General features: G+C 46.9%; 5 protein-coding genes across 5 annotated transcripts; 3 read left to right on the forward strand and 2 right to left on the reverse strand.

The window, feature by feature from the left end:
- Nucleotides 1-1,547: 1,547 nt before the first annotated feature.
- MGYG_03789 (pumilio domain-containing protein) lies at nucleotides 1,548-5,445 on the forward strand (the record flags this gene model as incomplete). Its single annotated transcript, XM_003173567.1, has 9 exons — nucleotides 1,548-1,832; nucleotides 1,986-2,012; nucleotides 2,259-2,680; nucleotides 2,836-2,992; nucleotides 3,074-4,076; nucleotides 4,139-4,305; nucleotides 4,360-4,473; nucleotides 4,532-4,738; nucleotides 4,771-5,445. The coding sequence occupies 9 exons, from the start codon at nucleotides 1,548-1,550 to the stop codon at nucleotides 5,443-5,445; spliced, it is 3,057 nt and encodes a 1,018-aa protein (XP_003173615.1).
- A 1,708-nt stretch (nucleotides 5,446-7,153) lies between these two features.
- Nucleotides 7,154-9,004, forward strand: MGYG_03790 (hypothetical protein; the record flags this gene model as incomplete). Its single annotated transcript, XM_003173568.1, has 3 exons — nucleotides 7,154-7,240; nucleotides 7,335-7,835; nucleotides 7,919-9,004. 3 exons carry the CDS (start codon nucleotides 7,154-7,156, stop codon nucleotides 9,002-9,004), a joined length of 1,674 nt encoding a protein of 557 aa, XP_003173616.1.
- Nucleotides 9,005-9,407: 403 nt separating this feature from the next.
- MGYG_03791 (hypothetical protein) lies at nucleotides 9,408-12,137 on the reverse strand (the record flags this gene model as incomplete). The annotated part of the gene is made up of 8 exons (XM_003173569.1): nucleotides 9,408-10,352; nucleotides 10,413-10,511; nucleotides 10,562-10,819; nucleotides 10,885-11,343; nucleotides 11,396-11,644; nucleotides 11,725-11,853; nucleotides 11,954-12,021; nucleotides 12,095-12,137. The coding sequence occupies 8 exons, from the start codon at nucleotides 12,135-12,137 to the stop codon at nucleotides 9,408-9,410; spliced, it is 2,250 nt and encodes a 749-aa protein (XP_003173617.1).
- A 529-nt stretch (nucleotides 12,138-12,666) lies between these two features.
- MGYG_03792 (hypothetical protein) lies at nucleotides 12,667-13,053 on the reverse strand (the record flags this gene model as incomplete). Its single annotated transcript, XM_003173570.1, has 3 exons — nucleotides 12,667-12,738; nucleotides 12,836-12,950; nucleotides 13,022-13,053. The coding sequence occupies 3 exons, from the start codon at nucleotides 13,051-13,053 to the stop codon at nucleotides 12,667-12,669; spliced, it is 219 nt and encodes a 72-aa protein (XP_003173618.1).
- Nucleotides 13,054-15,343: 2,290 nt separating this feature from the next.
- On the forward strand, nucleotides 15,344-16,752 carry MGYG_03793 (hypothetical protein; the record flags this gene model as incomplete). The annotated part of the gene is made up of 2 exons (XM_003173571.1): nucleotides 15,344-15,449; nucleotides 15,527-16,752. The coding sequence occupies 2 exons, from the start codon at nucleotides 15,344-15,346 to the stop codon at nucleotides 16,750-16,752; spliced, it is 1,332 nt and encodes a 443-aa protein (XP_003173619.1).
- Nucleotides 16,753-16,919: the final 167 nt, after the last annotated feature.

Raw genomic sequence — 16,919 nt, forward strand, 5'->3', positions numbered from 1 at the left:
TTCCACAAGCAAAGACTTGTACGTTTCCCGTCAACTTTTGAGACAAACCGTCCGCCCAGCTGTTTCTCCGTACTAGGCTGCTCTCCCCCGCCCTTTCTTCCCGCGGCTCGTTCTCGGGAGGGCGTCGGGTTAGGTCACTGGTACCGGCTCGCGAACGAGGATGCAGCGCCAAAGACAGCGAGTTGTTGGGCAATGAACAAAGTAGCGGTGACCCCTCAGTGGAACCCCCAAGGCAGCGGGTAGCCCTGCCTGACGCAACCCTATTTGTTTAGAATTTCGAGGGTTTCTGCAAGACGTATTCCAATCAGAAAATAGAAATCGGCGAATATTTAGGCGTGGTTGAGTGTCCAGGGGAGCGAGAGCGCCAGCCATTCGTCCAGAGCGGTTGCTTATTTGATGTCTATCTGGGACAAGACATAGGGTTTCCAGGTTGCCTTTCCATCGTTTGATGCTTGAGCTGCTGCAAGCCATTGAAGTGAATCCCCGCTGTCCATCGCATAATATTTGGTCCCTCTTCCTCCTCCCTTTCATCTATTTCTCCTTTTCCTCTCTTCTTCTTCTCTCTCCTTTTCTTTCCCCGGGCTTCCCTCTCCCTCCCGTGTCCTGCTCTGCTGGCCCTCCCCAAGTCTCACAGGGACACTCCCATGCTCTGTACAACAACCGATCTTGCTTGATTTCCCTTCGTTCGATGACCGGCTCTGTCTTTTTCATACTCTCCCATCATTCTGGCCTGGAGAGATAGACCGTATGTATGTTAGCAGCTCCGGATGGTGTTCCCCCGTTTGTTCAGCCTTATGACTCCTTAAAGCGGATCTCTGAGACGCTCTTGCTCACTCCCTTTCTCCTCGCCAGACACCATCCACGCTTGGATTGACCCTCTCGCCAATTGACCCGCCACGGCGTTGTCTCATACTGCACCATTTACCCCGCCAAAAGAGGACCGAGAGAGAGACCGTAAATCCAGCACCCGCACCGTGTCAGAAAGGAGAAGGAAAAGGTCGATCCGGGTCTTGATTTCTGGTTTGACAGCGGCAGAGCGGTTGAATCAACCAGCCAGGAAGCTGGCCGAACGGGATCTGCCGCCGCCGAAGTCCAGCCCAAGCCCTTCTATTTCGCCTTTTTCTCCCAGTTGACCGGATAAGGATCTCTGCAGCCGTAAGTTCGTCCCAGATTTTCGCCTCTTTCCTCTTGTCCTTTTGCCTTCATCCTTTTCGCCATCCCTCGTCACCGTCCTGGTCGGCGGTTGACTTCCCGGAGACGTCGTTCCCAACTTCTTCCTCTTTTTGGCTTTTTTTTTTGCCGTGACGCGGGAACAACTCACCGCTTTTGAACCTCCCCTGAAATCTATTTCAGACGTCGAAAAACTCCGGGCGTCTCCATCTCGACGACGCCTCTTCAACCCTGCACTGCCGTTTGGCATATATATATCTATATCTCTTCGCGTATAATAATGTGTTGATTTCTTTTTTCCCTCGTCTGCGTGTATATATACGTTCCTTTTTATTGTTGCGTCATGTCTGACCGTGTTCGCGGGTTTTCGAGAGCAGATGCCTGGGAATATGACCTTTAGAAACAGCTTCAGCGGGAAACTTGACGACTTCGTTGGCCCATCTCCTCAGTCTCCTCCTTCAGATTCGCCCTTCTCCGCGTTCCCGTCGCCTCAGGGAAGCCAGAAAGGCTTCGTGCACGGCATCAACACGCAGGCGTCAACCAGCGAGGTCCGTTCGACCATGCAGCGTCGTTTCACCACCGAGTCGGCAGTGCTGCCGCAGTGGAATGGCTTCAATCAGCAGCCATTAAAGCAGGCCGAGCAGCTGGATATATTGTCGTCGGTGAGTCTGAATACGCGCTTTGTTTCTGTCCTCGGATGGCGTGATCGAGTTGTCTGGCCAAAAGTGAAGCTGGATACCCAGCTGCTCTCACTTTGATATTAATATTTTGGTCAAGTCACTGGGAGACCAATAGGCTAATTGTTGCTTGAATAGGCCACCCACCTCCACAAATCTCAGCTTGTGAGTAGAAGACCCTCCTTACTTCTCTGTCCTCTTACCCACATCTCACCTTACTTTAAAGCCCCCTCTATTCCTCTTCCCTTCCAACTCTCTCTCCCCTCCCTTTCTTCTTCTCTTTCTCTTCTTAACGCCGTTCATCTTTTCTCCCTTCTTTAAACCTGCCCGCCCGTCTCCTTTCTTGTTAAAAGAATCACTGCCCTCCATAACGCTTCTGCCTTGCCATACTTCTTCTAATACGCTTTCTAGTTTGAGAAGAAACGCCAACACATTGAGTATATGCGTGAACAGAAGCGTCGATTTGAAGCAGATTTAAAAATTCTTGACCTTCAGCAGGAGAAGGAACGACAGGAAATGGACCAGATTGCCAGAGACCTTGCCCAGGTTGGTCTCAGTGGCCCTGTTAGCGAGCCAACCACTCCTCCAGAATACTATCGAGACAGCGGCTTCCCTACTGCTCTTTCTCGTCCAGCTCGATTCTCTATTTCAAACGGACAGCCGTTGTCACCATTTGGAAGTGTTTTCTCTCCCACTTCCCAAGTGACATCTCCCACTACCAACCAGTCTTCTAACCAGGACTTTTCCAACCGACCTGGTATGGGAATGGGACTACGTCGAAACTCAGAGCAGACCTATGGAGCTGCTTTTACAGGCTTTAGAGCTGGCCATGCGTAAGTTTCTCTTACTATGCCTAGTTTCCAGTTATTTATAGTTAACCTTTATCCACTCTATAGAAGCCGCTACTCCTTATCAAACAACGTTTTTGGATCAGCCTTGCCCTCAGCTTCCTCTCGTACCAACGGATTTAATAACCACATGGATTTAGCTCTCTCTTCTCTTCTAAGAATCCTTTGGAATCCGAAGAGGATAAATCCAAAAATGAAGATCGTGTTTCTACTCCAGATGTAAAGAGCTATCTTCGCATGACGGATCCAGATGACAAGTTCCCTACCCTAGTTCGTAGGGACGATAACCCATCAGTTGTAAGTTTTCTATTTCTTTTCATTCTTCTTTTGTTTTTCTGAGCTACCGCTGATCCACTACCTCTCTTTAACTTTAAATAGCTCTCAGCCAATTCTGCAGCTGTTGACTTTGCAAACTCCCGTACTCCTGTACCTGAGAACTATAATGCCAATGCTCGCCATCACGCAGTTCACCATAGCATGCCACAAAACACTTTATCCTGGTGGTCTGATAACTCAACTGAGAACCCCCAACAAACTAATGGAAACGGCACTGGAAATATCCATTCCCTACGTCATGTGAACCGTCTTTCCTTAGAGAGCAACCTTTCCGGCCTTGGTGCCCTTGGTTCTACTGCCCATCAGCCAAATCATACATCTGGACATCATAGACCAACTTCCTTGCAGTTGTCTTACTCAACCAATGATCTCCCCGCCGCTCACAATGGGTTCCAAGGCGATTCTACTGCCAGAACTCAAGCTGAAGTCACGCACAACGGCTACCAAACTCATAGCCGGATGCATTCTCGTGGTGGCTCTGCAAACACCACCCCACCAACTCCCCAATCTACCACTGACCGTGAGGAGCCTGGCCCCAGCATCCCAACTTTCCAGTCTTCCTATCAGCCCAATGCCATGTCCCATGCTCTCATCTTGACGTCTCCAACTACTGTTGCTCCATCAGCGGTAAACGGGTCCGCTACCCCTACACCAAGCACCTATGCAACACCAGTCTATGGGTACGGCATGCAAGCATATGCGCCCGCACCCTTGCAACTCAATGGTAACTATACCGCTGCCCAGAGTCACCCAATGTTCGGAGCATTTGGCATTCCACCGGCACAGCCACCGCAGCCGAACAACTACGGTAGATTCGCAGAAAGCCCTCGAAATGCTACCCAAAGCCGCCGTAATGGAGATACTGAGAACCCATTGAACCGCTTTGGCAATGTACCCCTTGAGAATTATTCTGGCGAAATATATGGAATGTGCAAAGACCAACATGGATGTCGTTACCTTCAGAGAAAGCTCGAGGAGGGTGTGCCCGAGCATGTTCAGATCATCTTTCGTGAAACTCAAATGCATGTTGTTGAGCTTATGACCGGTATGCTACACTTGCATCCTTTATCTCGTATCCACGTTTCATCATACTAACCCTTTATTCAGATCCATTTGGAAACTACCTATGTCAAAAGCTGCTTGAGTTCACCAATGACGAGCAGCGTACTGGACTTATCAACATTGCTGCCCCTCATCTAGTCCAGATCGCTTTGAACCAGCATGGAACTCGAGCTCTCCAAAAGATGATTGAGTTTATTTCTACCCCTGAACAGGTACGACACATGATTGAACCCTGTTCATAACACATGACTAATATTTTTTTTTAGATCCAAACTGTCATCCATGCCCTTAGTGGTCAAGTAGTCGAGCTTGTTCAAGACCTTAACGGCAACCATGTGATCCAAAAGTGCTTGAACCGACTGTCAGCCCCAGATGCTCAGGTATGTGCTCCTTTGCTTTAATCATTACCTTCATTCAGTATTTGCTTATACTCTATAGTTTATCTATGATGCAGTTGGCAAAGAATGTGTTGCTGTCGGAACTCACCGCCACGGCTGTTGTGTTCTTCAGAGATGCATCGATCATGCCTCTGGCGATCAGCGCGCCAAATTAATTGAGCAGATTACCAAGAGCTCTTACTCGCTTGTTCAGGATCCCTTCGGCAACTATGTTATCCAGTACATCTGTAGGTTGACCTCCAGTACCGTATCATGCTTATAATTCTAACGTTGATATAGTGGATCTTGGAGAGCCTCTTTTTACCGGGCCACTTTGCGCAACTTTCCAGGGAAGCATCCCCTGCTCTCTCCAAACAGAAGTTCAGCTCCAACGTCATTGAGAAGTGCATTCGTACCTCCGACTTCAATATGCGCAGAGCTTTTATTAAAGAGATGTTGTCTCCTCATGAACTTCCGAACATGCTTCGTGACTCCTTTGCAAACTACGTTATCCAGACCGCTATGGATTTCGCCGATCCAGAGTCTCGCAACACTCTGATTGAAGCCGTACGCCCTTTGCTGCCCGGCATTCGCTCGCAGCCACATGGACGTCGCATTGCAGGAAAGATCATGACTCTTGACTCCCACGCTCGAAACAATGGTACAAATGGAACGAATCCTGGAGCTCCTTTGGCTCTTGATGAAGTACGAGGTGGCTTCTCGCAGCCCTACACTCTCCCTAACAACCAGTACAACTCGCAGTTTAACTCCTCCGAGGCTACTACTAACGCTCCATCCGCGGCCGTCTCCGAATCTGAATTTGTCGAGGCTCGCTCTACTCACAGCGAGAGTGGAACCACTACCATCTTCAGCCCCGTTCCCCAGCACACCAATAACGCCATCAACGGTATCAACAACATGAACGGCATTAATGGCGTTAACGGCTCGAACCCTCACGGCTTCAACATGTTCTAACCTGGGTGAAGGCCAAATTGTATCAATACCTCGTTGCGTGGAGATTCAATGTCATGACTGCGCAATGTTTTCATTTCTCAACCCTGTAACACCAGCAAGATACGATGCCACGACTCATGATTTTACGGCTCTGATTTAAAGAATATAAATTCTTACCGCGACAAGAACAGCATTATCGGCAAGACATGAAACACCGGATACACACAATCATGCTTTCCCTACCTTCCGACTGCATACCGTTAAGAAGCATCTTCTTGGAATCTTTGATGATGCCATCTTTCTTACTTTTAAATTTTTGATACATATCCATTCTCCAGTCCTCTGGACCATCTTGGACTAACGAATTTGCATTTGCCCGGCATTGTCACAACCAATTTGGCATATTCAGTCTTCTAAGTGGGAGATATGGATGATATCATTTATTTCTTCTATGTTCACCTTTTGCCACAATTATGTCAACGCATAAAAATGGCCTTTTACATACTTTCCACCCACCTCAAAATACCTCTTTCCCTCCCTTTTTGCATTCCCTATTTTTGTGGGTTTTTTGTTTTATTTGTTTCTTTAACCTTCTTTCCCATTCCTTCTTTCCTTTGTTGATCCTTCTACTGTGTTTACATTTTCCCTTCTTCTGGACATCTAACTATTGATGATAGTTCCGACCACATGCATCATCAACATTCTAGGCCCTGGCTTATCTCTAACAGCTATACCGCGTGTTATGTCCTAAGCAGAGCAAGAATGTCGGTCGGTTTAACCACTCTCTCTCATCTTTTTGAGGAGCTCAGTCCATATTGATTCTACTTTGTGTTTTATTTGTTTTCCACCTTTGTTTTCACACCCCAATTTTCCATGGGCTCTGCATACCTTTGCTACCATTGCATATTGCCAACCAAGTTCCAATCCAAGACTGGCCCCTGGCACCTACTCGAACATAGCCAGCCTTGGCCAGGCTGGTATTGTCAAAGGTTAGTGGCATAAGGATGTTCACGGCATTTTATTTCCCTATGGCTTTCTTCTTCAACCACCTTTTACACTCCTTCCTTTCATGTCCTACAATTCTACCCCTGATATGCCCATGCAAGCAAATTATGTACCATCAGTTGTGTTCTGCATTGTTCTGCATTCATGTATCTATATGAGCCCCGACTTATGGATGCTCAATGTTATCAAGACGCTGTTTTTTAACCCTTGAACCCAGACCTAGCTTCCCACACATGCACACGCCCACGCCCACGACTACCTAGCAAGCCTGCCTCAAGTTATTTCTTCGCTTTGCAAGTTCAAGTTTGTTTCCATAAGTTCAGTTTGCAAGTTAGTTAGTTTCGCAAGTACAATTCAAAGCCTACCCTTCGATTTAGTTCCATACAGTGCAGTAGTTATACTTAACCTTAGCATGTTCTCTGTACTCCGTACCAAAGTTATCATCCCAAAAATTAAGCCTCGCCTTGCGTATGCAAAAGCAAGGTGCGCGTTTTTTTAAGATCCATGCTACTTAAAGTCTGATAACGCTCTGAGTTTGGGTGACTAATAGAGAAACAACCTTAAATTGAACCGCGCGTTTAATCGAAACTTAGTTTTGAGTTCAATTTAACGCGTGCTCATCAACATCTTCAAGGTCGCGAAATGTGATGAAGGATTCCAATTAAGCTATCGAGCGCCCGTTATCGTCCATTTTCTATTACTCTTTTGCGAACGTGGATTTTCAATGTTGCCTAGAGAGCTAGTGGTCTCAGTTTCCGGGCAGTGGCCTTGCAGAGAACAGCAGGCGAAGCAGTTGGCTCATCTGCTATGTGTTCGTAGAAAGCTTCCAATCTGACATCTAATCTACTCTCTTAAGGATATTATATCGTTATGCTAACTAATTTATGCTATTATTAACTTAACAGACCTCTTTATCCTCCCCACCCGCTGTAATAGTTCATGGGCCCAAGGGCTCTGGCAAATCAACAATTCTCAGAGCCTTACTGCGAGCGTACACTGATAGCCAAGGGAGTGAAAGCGCGAAAGGAAATGGTAACCATCGGGTAGCATCCGGAGTAAAAAGACAAAAATTGTGTCATGGAAAAAACGATGGACTGAAACGATGCCAGTTTTGCTACGCAGTAGTGAATGTTGCCGAGTGTATATCAGCGAACCATCTCTTTATGAAGATTATTTCCTGCACCATTGATGCTATTCAACGGTGCACCACTGGAAGGCCAGACGATGAATGGATAAATACTGTTGGCAGTTTACGTTGTGAGCATGTGAGCTCGCTTTCAGGGCTGCTTGGGAATATCCTGCGTAAAGCCGAGTGTCAGCGATTTGTCTTGTTGTTAGACGGAGTGGACGAACTACGGGAAGGAGGGCAAATGCTGTTGGCAGCATTGTGTCAAATTGGCCGTATGGTATGTCCTGTCATCTTATCCTCTAGAACTGCCTTATAAAAGACAGTCAAACATGAGCTAACGGGAGTCACTCTAATCTTTAGCTGCCGAATACAACTATAGTTTTCACTTCAAAGTTTTCACCCCGGCCCCTTCTACTTCATGCAGCCGGTACACCCCATGTCTACTTTCCTCCTTACACACGGGCAGAAAGCATAGCTATTTTAGCCAACTTACCTCCGCCGGCTCTACCTCGGCTACCCGAAACTACCGCCGCCAAGTTATACCCTCCCTTTTTAGCAACGTTGTACGATTCATTGATTGGCCCAACTGCAGGAACAGTATCAACTTTTCAGTCAGTATGCGAGAAAATATGGCCGCGGTTTGTTGCACCTATAACGAATGGGGAGACGCCTCATGGAGGTGGGACGACAGAATGGGACTTCCCCCGACTTCTTGTGAAGAATAGGTCGCTCTATCAACACCAGGGAGAACAGTTGTTAAGCCATAGAATTGTTTCCGAGGACTACGCTGCCGCGACTGCTTCGCCGACCGTAACAACCAAACCCACACTCACTTTGCCTTCTCTTCCATATTTACCAACCCTAGTGCTTACTGCTGCTTTTCTCGCGGCTCATATACCTCCTCGCCTTGATTTATCTCTTTTCTCTAAATTTACACCATCAATCAAACGCCGGCGAAGGCGTCTAAATACAGCTAGCCAACCGAAAACACCCGCTAAAGCAGACGAGGATCAAACCGAAGACACCCCGAAAAAGGGCGGGAAAACTGGAACCCAGTCAAAGGCACCTAAAGGAACAACCAACACCATGTCTGTCCCCGGAGGCACACGTGGTGGCCGAAGTAGTTACTTCGTTAATCCTCATTCGTTTACTCTTGAACGACTTCTAGCTGTGTATCGCGCTATAGATCCGAATCCCCCATTAGTCAAGGATATATCTCTAGCAGATACGATATACCCAGAATTGGCAACATTACATCGCCTCCGCCTCCTTATTCCTGCCTCTGCGGTTGCAGCAGCAGCTGGGGGAGTTGTTGATGGGGCTGAGAAATGGTGCCTCAATGTCAATGCAATGGTTAGTGTCGGCAATTCTATCAGCGATGAATGGGTTGTTGAGATGGCCCACGGCATAGGAATAGAAGTAGAGGAATACTTGGGATTGGGATAACTTCCCTCCATAAGGAATGGTTTTATCTATGGATTTGCTATTACTTTTTCTTTTTCATTTTGAGGATGTCGACATATATTCTTCTAATTTTCCTATTCCTAGCCCCTGTGGAATGCTTATCAAAGACAGCATACTCTTGATCATTAGCTTCGCAGCCTATAGAAAGAATTGGAGCAGCGATATGGGTAAGGGAAAGATATATTTGCTGCTATAGACACGCTTAAAAAGAGCTAGACAACCACCCATCCCATCGCACTGCTCAACAGCTAACCATGTCCATTCCAATAGCTTATCGGTTGTTTTCCATAATGTCCTCACCAGCCTTTATACCAAGGGCCAAAATGCAATGCATGAAAAGGGATGCGAAAAAAAATGAGAGAAATCCTAGAGCAAAAAATGGGGCTCAATTTGCGCCCCTTTTCGGGCCAATAATTGGTAGGGCTTCCGATACCTGCGGAACGGCCCACCAATCGTGCCACCGGGACTGTGATCCAACCTCAGGGACCTGGACAGAGATATTTAGAGGTGTAGATGGTGTCTTGGCCAGTATAGCCTTTTTCACAGTGTCAATTGCTATGCTTGTTGCAATACATGCTCTAAGCATGTTCTTTGCGTTTTTTATCCAATCACTCTCAAGACCAGACGACGTCTTTGGCAGTTTCTCCTTTGGCGTGAGGTAAGGACCATCTGCCAGATATCTTTCTAGGCCCTTCTTTGCTTCAGCGGCAGCTCGAACAGCTCTGTTTAAAACAGCCTTGTCACTCTGACCCTCAAGAGTGGCTTCGCGTTCATAGATATCAAAGGGCAAAACCTCGGGCAAGGAAATTGGAAGAAACGGCTTCATGCGGAGTTCATAACGAAGCTTTGCAGCGGAATAACCAGGCGATGACGAACAACTTAGGTCTATCAAATCATGGCGTGCGAGGAGAGTATAAAGAGCATTCAAAGCGATGGAAAATGCATCCGTAACCCCAAGTTCCGTAGATAATCGATCAAGGAGGTTTAGAGTACGTTCGCGAGACTTTATACGACTTTCGATGTCCAGCCGTGATTGTTCACCAGGTTTGGACAACGCTCTTTGGCTCTCGGTGATGACGCAAGCTCGTATGCGATCAAGGTGTACGAGGTGAGTTGAACATATGTGAGATAAGTACCAATACATGCCTTGGAATTCTCCCAAGGAGTACATCGAGAGCTCAAATCCTAGTTGAGCCACTAAGCGCATTTGTTGGAGTTTATAATGATACGTCCAACTGCTTAAGGGGTACGTATAGGTTGGCTCTTCTCCGTGTAAATATATGGGGGTTTCCATCGTCCATGTGCGAAGTTGAGTATCACATTCCTCAGCCTTACGGTCATTGACATATTAGCAAATTTCCCATAAACTATCGAGTTTAACATTTCTCACCTCAGCCTGTAGCCTATCCCAGTCAACTATGTTATGACAGAGTGTACGCCGTACTCGGCAGCGGTTTAAGCAAACTGTTCGGTAGGAGTCGATGAAAGGCTTTAACATGTTAATAAGCCCTTCATAACGGAGTTCAAGATCAACCATACCTGGGTCATTCTTTGTATAAAAGAGCCCATTTGTTTCGCTATTTGAAACTTTGGGTTTGAAGGAACTTCTACCTCCTCATTTTTGGTATCAAAGACAGGACTAAATGGGAGGACAAGGTCTTTCATACTGCCGCTACAGAATTTCTCTGCGGGTAAGTTGTCAAGGACCTGTCCATTTAGTAATAGAATGGACTGCGCTAAAGATCGGATGTAGACACTCGGCTGTGGTTTGCGCGATTGCAAAGTCCATAATAAATTCTTTATGAAATGTCAGCGTCCGTAATCCCAGAAAGTTTTATGTTAATATTCCCATGAGCACCTACATAGAGGGTAAATGCGCTGTCTGAGTCAAGTATTTCCTGTAAATCTATTGCGTCCTGGCAGAATCTTTTCAAGTACGATATAGCTTCTTGTGCTTCAATCTTGATTATCGGCCGTGGCGGAACGGTGCTTGCGAGTCGCCGTTGAATCTTTCCACTAAAGGCATCTTCGACAGGTTTTCCTAGATGTAGTGATTTTTGTATGAGGTCTATTTGGCCTAATGTGGAAGACAGGCTTGTTGTAGAATGTGACTGTGACAGAACAAGGTCTAGAGAGAGGTATTCTAGGATATGACGCCGGAAAGAGAGCCGATTAAGGAGTGCAACCCTAAGTGTTTCGTCGATTGGCCTCGTCTCATGATTGATCCACTCAATAGCATTATCAAGGACGTCTATAATCTCCTCAACCTTGACATTGGGAAATAACTTTCTGTTATATAACTGAGTGCTAAAATCTTCCTCCTATTGTCGGTCAGTATTGCAGATTTATTTTGTATGGACGAAGAATCCAAACCTCGTAGTAAAATTCCGATGTAATCCTGTCTCGAACACACGCGCAAGCTTTGATTAAAGCAAGGCAGTATGCTCTTAGCACAACGGTTACAATGCCTCCTGCTGCATTTTCTTCCCCTTTTATGGGAACGGCTGTGTTGCTATCGAATCTTGCATCTTCTAGTGATTTAGGGACTGGCCACAGTAAATGGTCAAGGTATATTGATGTAAACAACGTTTGCGAAAGCGGATGCCCCATATGCCATGCCACCTGGATGGTACAGAGCAGTCAGATATTGGTCTGTTGTTTTAAGTGTGATAGGTGATAGGTTCGCGGTGAATAAGGTGTACCTCGTAGCATAATAGTTGGTCCATTATCCCTAGAACCTCCTCTGGGAGCAGTTCCCTCATCACGTCATAATTATGGTCGAGAGTCTCTCCAGGAGCAAGGTAGCCGCTGTCCATTTTTGAGTCCATAATCTACACCACGGCCATTCTTGTAAGTACGGCGTCTATCCGATTATAACACGAGCTGCGTGAACCAGGAGATAAATGGAGGGCATCAGGGTATGTCTCTGACCTCAAGGGCTCCCACAGCCTCGAATAGCGTGAAGTATTCATCTTTAACAAGTTCGCCGGTGACGAGCACTAGAAATCCCAAACCTCGTTAGTTACACTTGAACAACAACGGGAAATGATGCTTGCTTAGAAAAATACAGACCCGACGCTGCCTTTGTGAATTTATCTGTGATATCGTAAGGCATCCTGTCCTGGCTATAGAATCTCGGTTGTGGTAGCAAATTGGTGGCGGGGCAGAGAGGTCAAAAGAATCGCTGTGATTCAGGATGGGCGCCTGAGCAAAGTAGGAGGAAATTAGGCACGCAACAGAGAAAACATCATTACAGCAGAAACCGTCGGCTATAAGTGGTATTGCCGTGCCAAAGGTCGAGATGTCACCGGAAACAAGCCAGAAGCCAGAAGATAAAACCACGACTCCAACGGGTGGTAATACGTCTTCGAGATGGATTTTAAATTTAAGGATCTCATGCTGAGTCAAGAAAAGCAGCACTTCGAGTGTGATGGCTTTTTCTCTCTTGACAACGCGTACAGGTAATTGAAGCGGTAAAAAAGAGTATAGAATAGTTTGGATTCTTCTATTGAATTGATACAAGATATATTTATTTCTCCGTCTGCAGTCTATCACCTCGTATTGTACAGACTTCCGATGGTATTTCTTCCCCTTCAATGCACCGCACACTCGGCTCAACTAATCCATCCTCCGTCAAAAATCGTTTACTTCGAGGCCTGGTTGGCGCCCTGGTTCAGCTGGGAACCAAGGTCAACAGCTTCGCCTTGCTTTCCGTTCTGTATCAATTGGAGGTCGCGGGTCAGTCGGGTCCGGGCCAAAACCAGCAATTCACCATCATCAACCGGCATAGGGATGAGATCGCCGGGTACTAACCTTCCATTGTGCGAACTTCAGCTCAGATGGAGTCTGGGACTCGACCTTGACACGGATTTCTGGCTTGAGGGAACGACGGACTGCCTGAGCAGCAACTGAAAGGTAACGGTTGTAGCTGAATGAGATCGCCGAGGTCAGCAATTGAAGCGGATTAAACGGAAAACGGAGTGCAGAACAAGTACATACGTCAAACCGGCGGCTTTCCACGCGAAGGTCATGGTGAATGATGTGGTGCTGGACGTTCTTCTCTTCGGCTGCTTGAAAGTGGTTGTTTCGTTCGACGTTTCTCTTTCGCTGAAGCGTCCAAGTTTGTCGGATGCGTCACGTGATGGACGGGCCGACCTCACTTCTCAAAGTCAACTTCATCCAATACGACATTCGAGCTTGACGGCGGTATTTTTACTCCGCTACAGTATGCGAAGCGATTAGATTATGGCGAATATAGGCATTCTAGGTCGACCCTAACCTCGTCCCTGGTTGTTGCTGCGAAATAAGAGAATACGGCATTCCGCAAAATGACAGCACGGAGTACCCTCGCGCAGTTCACTCTTCAGAGCAAGGTTCCGCCAGCCAGCCTCGAAGTGTTACAGAACCTCGGTTCCGTAACTACATAGACCGATACAGCAAATGAAAGGAAAGAAAGGCAGAAGCTGGTTTGATTTAAAAGTTGATGGCACCATGGCCCGGTTCGCAAACTAGACAAGCCATGGAAGGAAGGGGACCATTCAACTGGTAACCTCACCCGTGCTAGTCTAGAAGTCTGCATACACAATGAATCAAAAAACGCTTTCTATTAGGTGAAGCAACTACAATGAACTGGGGATATAAATTTAGAGCATACACAAGCTCTTTATACCTAAGTAGGCTTAGCCATTTGGTAGACTTCATTGTGATTAATCATTAGAGACAGGTTGTGGGTAAGTTGCTCTAGCAGAGATATCATCCTCTTTCGCTATTAGTATAATAAGAAAGCAGAGCCTAGAAATAAAGGCTTGTTTACTCCATACCCTTAACTGCCCTACTAGATAATCAGACGAGTAGTCACTTTAGGATGGCGATAAAAACAAAAGTCGATGTAACAGATACTCAACTTTTATTTTCTAAGACTCTATGTTCCGGAACGTCCCTTCGCACAATGCTTGAAACCTTCTTTGATATAAGTCTAATAAAGGCGGAGCCAGACGATAACCTTCTTTTAGTTAAGCCTAGCCAGATGTCCGGGCCATTCTTAACGAGAAAACATGTCTTTTCTACTGTAGGTTGTGAAATATGTCTTGTATAAGTATGGAGAGAGTCCTTTTCATTTCCACTGAGCCATCAAGTACGATGTTTAAACCGCATTTGGCCAGATTTCTGACCATCCAACTAGGCGTCTGCATGCAAAAGGCCCAGCAGAGTGGTATGAAATGCAGGAGTCAGCCGTCCCGCGCCCAGTCCGTAGCCCTGGAGTAATGTTTCTTTTTCGTTGCTGCTGCATTGGTCGATCCTCGTTCTATATGAGCGGTGAGAACCCATCAGCCGCATATACTTCCACTAACATTGATCACATACTGCAAGTAGAGACGCTGGGAGACGTATCCAAGGGAAGAGAGGTATTCTTGCCTTGGGAAGATATAGCAGCCTAGCATGTCGCCCATGCGTGCTGCACTTCTTCCAATACATATAATGAGAAAGGATAACGGCGGAGATGGACGTCGGGCTCTTGAATGTTATCCCATGATATCATCGAGGATTGTATTGTCTCGTTGTAGAGAATTCAGTATGGTTTGGTGGATTACCCGGTGGATTGAAACCGTCGTGCATGGAAACAACAACTCTTTTGCTGCAGCCAGCGCCTCGATAAAAAACAAGGACCACATACTGGCGCCACCCCTCGCGTTGGTTGGGAACATAAAGACATTAGTATTGCTCAAAAACCAACCATATCCCGGTTACCGGACTCTCGGGAGTGGCTATCAATCAGCGAAGGGGCAAAGCCAAAGGGGGGTCCATCGCTTGATTGATATCAGATCCCCCGTGTTCCTATCTATTGTTTCCTCAATATTGGTCCTGTTAACTTATCACGCAACCGCAGACCAGGCACTAGGTACCGAGGACAACCCCCCTTCTTATTAGCCTCACTCTTTTCTTCCACTTCCCTCCCCTCCTTTTCTTTTTCCTTTTCCTCTCCTTCTTCTCTTTTCCAACTCCGCCTCACCTCTCACTAACCACACTATCACCTTCTCTACCAAGAAGAGAAGCCATCAGCTACTGCGTGATATCTTGCTATCAGCAGCTCTCGACCCTTAACGTCCGTTACGAGTCTATTGAGAAGCCTGGAAGTCACTCTTTGACGCAGACAAGTAAGCTGATATCATGCCCCAATAAAGAAAAGCTGACTTCTAGTTCATATCCCACTTGGTATAGAAGTATATATCAAGGAGCTAGAAGCTGTTTTGGCTTGAGTCTTTGCTTTGGTGAATAACGGCTAACAGTTACCACTGTTTCTTAGAAAAAATCCAAGAAACCATGGCAACCAGGAAGGGAGATGTAGTGGCCGCTGCCCCGAAAGCGGCCAAGAAGCCTAAGAAGGTCTTGAATCGACCTCCTACTAGGTCCATCGTTCGTTGGTGTGGTATGTATAGGGATATCCTCCTAGACAATGAGATCATGTTGTGATGTGAGAGGCAAACCCATGCTGACTTGCATCAGACGAACTGGATAGAAAGCTGCTTCTTGCAATCCAGTCCGCTTGCAACAAGTGTAACATCCGTATCCCTTGGATCGAAGTTGCACTCATGATGGGAAGCAACATCACCGACGGTGCAATTATCCAGCACTTGGCGAAGTTGCGTATCCGTATGGTGGAACTCGGCCAGGATGTTCCACCACCGCTCCGTCGTTCAGGTGGCTCAGCCCAAAAGCCTGCTGAGACCGACATGGAAGACACCCTAGTACCTAAGCCTGCTGCCACTCGAAAAGCCAACTCTCGCAAGAAGGGACCTAAGCGGTCCATCTATGACTCTGGAGACGAAAGCTACGATGACGGCAACGAGCCAGACAAAAAGCCCAAGGCTAAAAAGGGAAAGAGCGCCCCAAAGAAGAATAACAATAGGACAGAGTCTGTTCCTATCAAAATAGAACAGGAGGCTGAGGATGGTAGCACCACTTCCGAACTCCGGGAAATTGAATCCTCCAACGAGAACCACAATCAACAGTTCGTTGGTGGCGGCGAGGACTTCGCAAACTTCGAATACCAGCATTCCGAGAGTATACACACTCCTCCCAATGACGAATCATCTCACCATGGCGAACTTCCCGTCACCCAAGATGTCACCTACGACGAGGAGACGGCCAACGCAACTGAAGTTTCGAACGGCGGAGTTGAGGCCTCACCATTCCTCATCGGCAACGAAACTCATCCAGCTTCTGGAATCGAGGCTCAAGCCATTCCATCTGCAAACAATGCTGTAGTTGGTACTCAGCAGGCTCTTCCCATAGGTATCGGCCAAGTTGTTCCACATGCATACGCACCTCACCATGACTCGCAAACCTTTCCAACTCACCATGTCTGGACTGGAACTCAGGCTAGTGGTAACCATTTCGAGACCCCGCAGCAGTTCCCTATTGATAATTTTGGTTTCATTCATAGTACTGTGAATCCAATCGGGGCGTTCACTCAAGGTTTCCAGGCCCTTCCTGCCCAAGGTCACCTGCAGCACGGCTCTCACCTTCCATTTGTCCCAATGCACTCTGCCCCGTTAAACTCGGCTTCCATGAGTTTCACAAGCTCAAACACCTCTTTGGCTAGTTCGATGTTAGAAGATGAAGGGCTGATGCAGGCTGGGGTATTGGACCACAATATCAATTGGGCAATGAACTCTGCCCGAGAGGCCGAAATCGAACACAGCTTCAACGAATTCATTCAGCAGCTTTGAATTGCTTTGCGGTTCATCATCTAAAGATTGGTTACTTTGCTCTCTAGCCGCTACCTTGGCCTCAAATGTTCATTCATATCAAAAGTTCACATAGAGCTCAGTCAACCATCTCTTTGGCAGATCCCACACAGTGAAGTGGAGACCAGTGGCTTTACCCTAAGCTGCTG

The sequence above is a fragment of the Nannizzia gypsea genome, genomic scaffold, assembly GCF_000150975.2.
Source record: "Nannizzia gypsea CBS 118893 supercont1.3 genomic scaffold, whole genome shotgun sequence".
In the NCBI taxonomy this organism is placed as follows: domain Eukaryota; kingdom Fungi; phylum Ascomycota; class Eurotiomycetes; order Onygenales; family Arthrodermataceae; genus Nannizzia; species Nannizzia gypsea.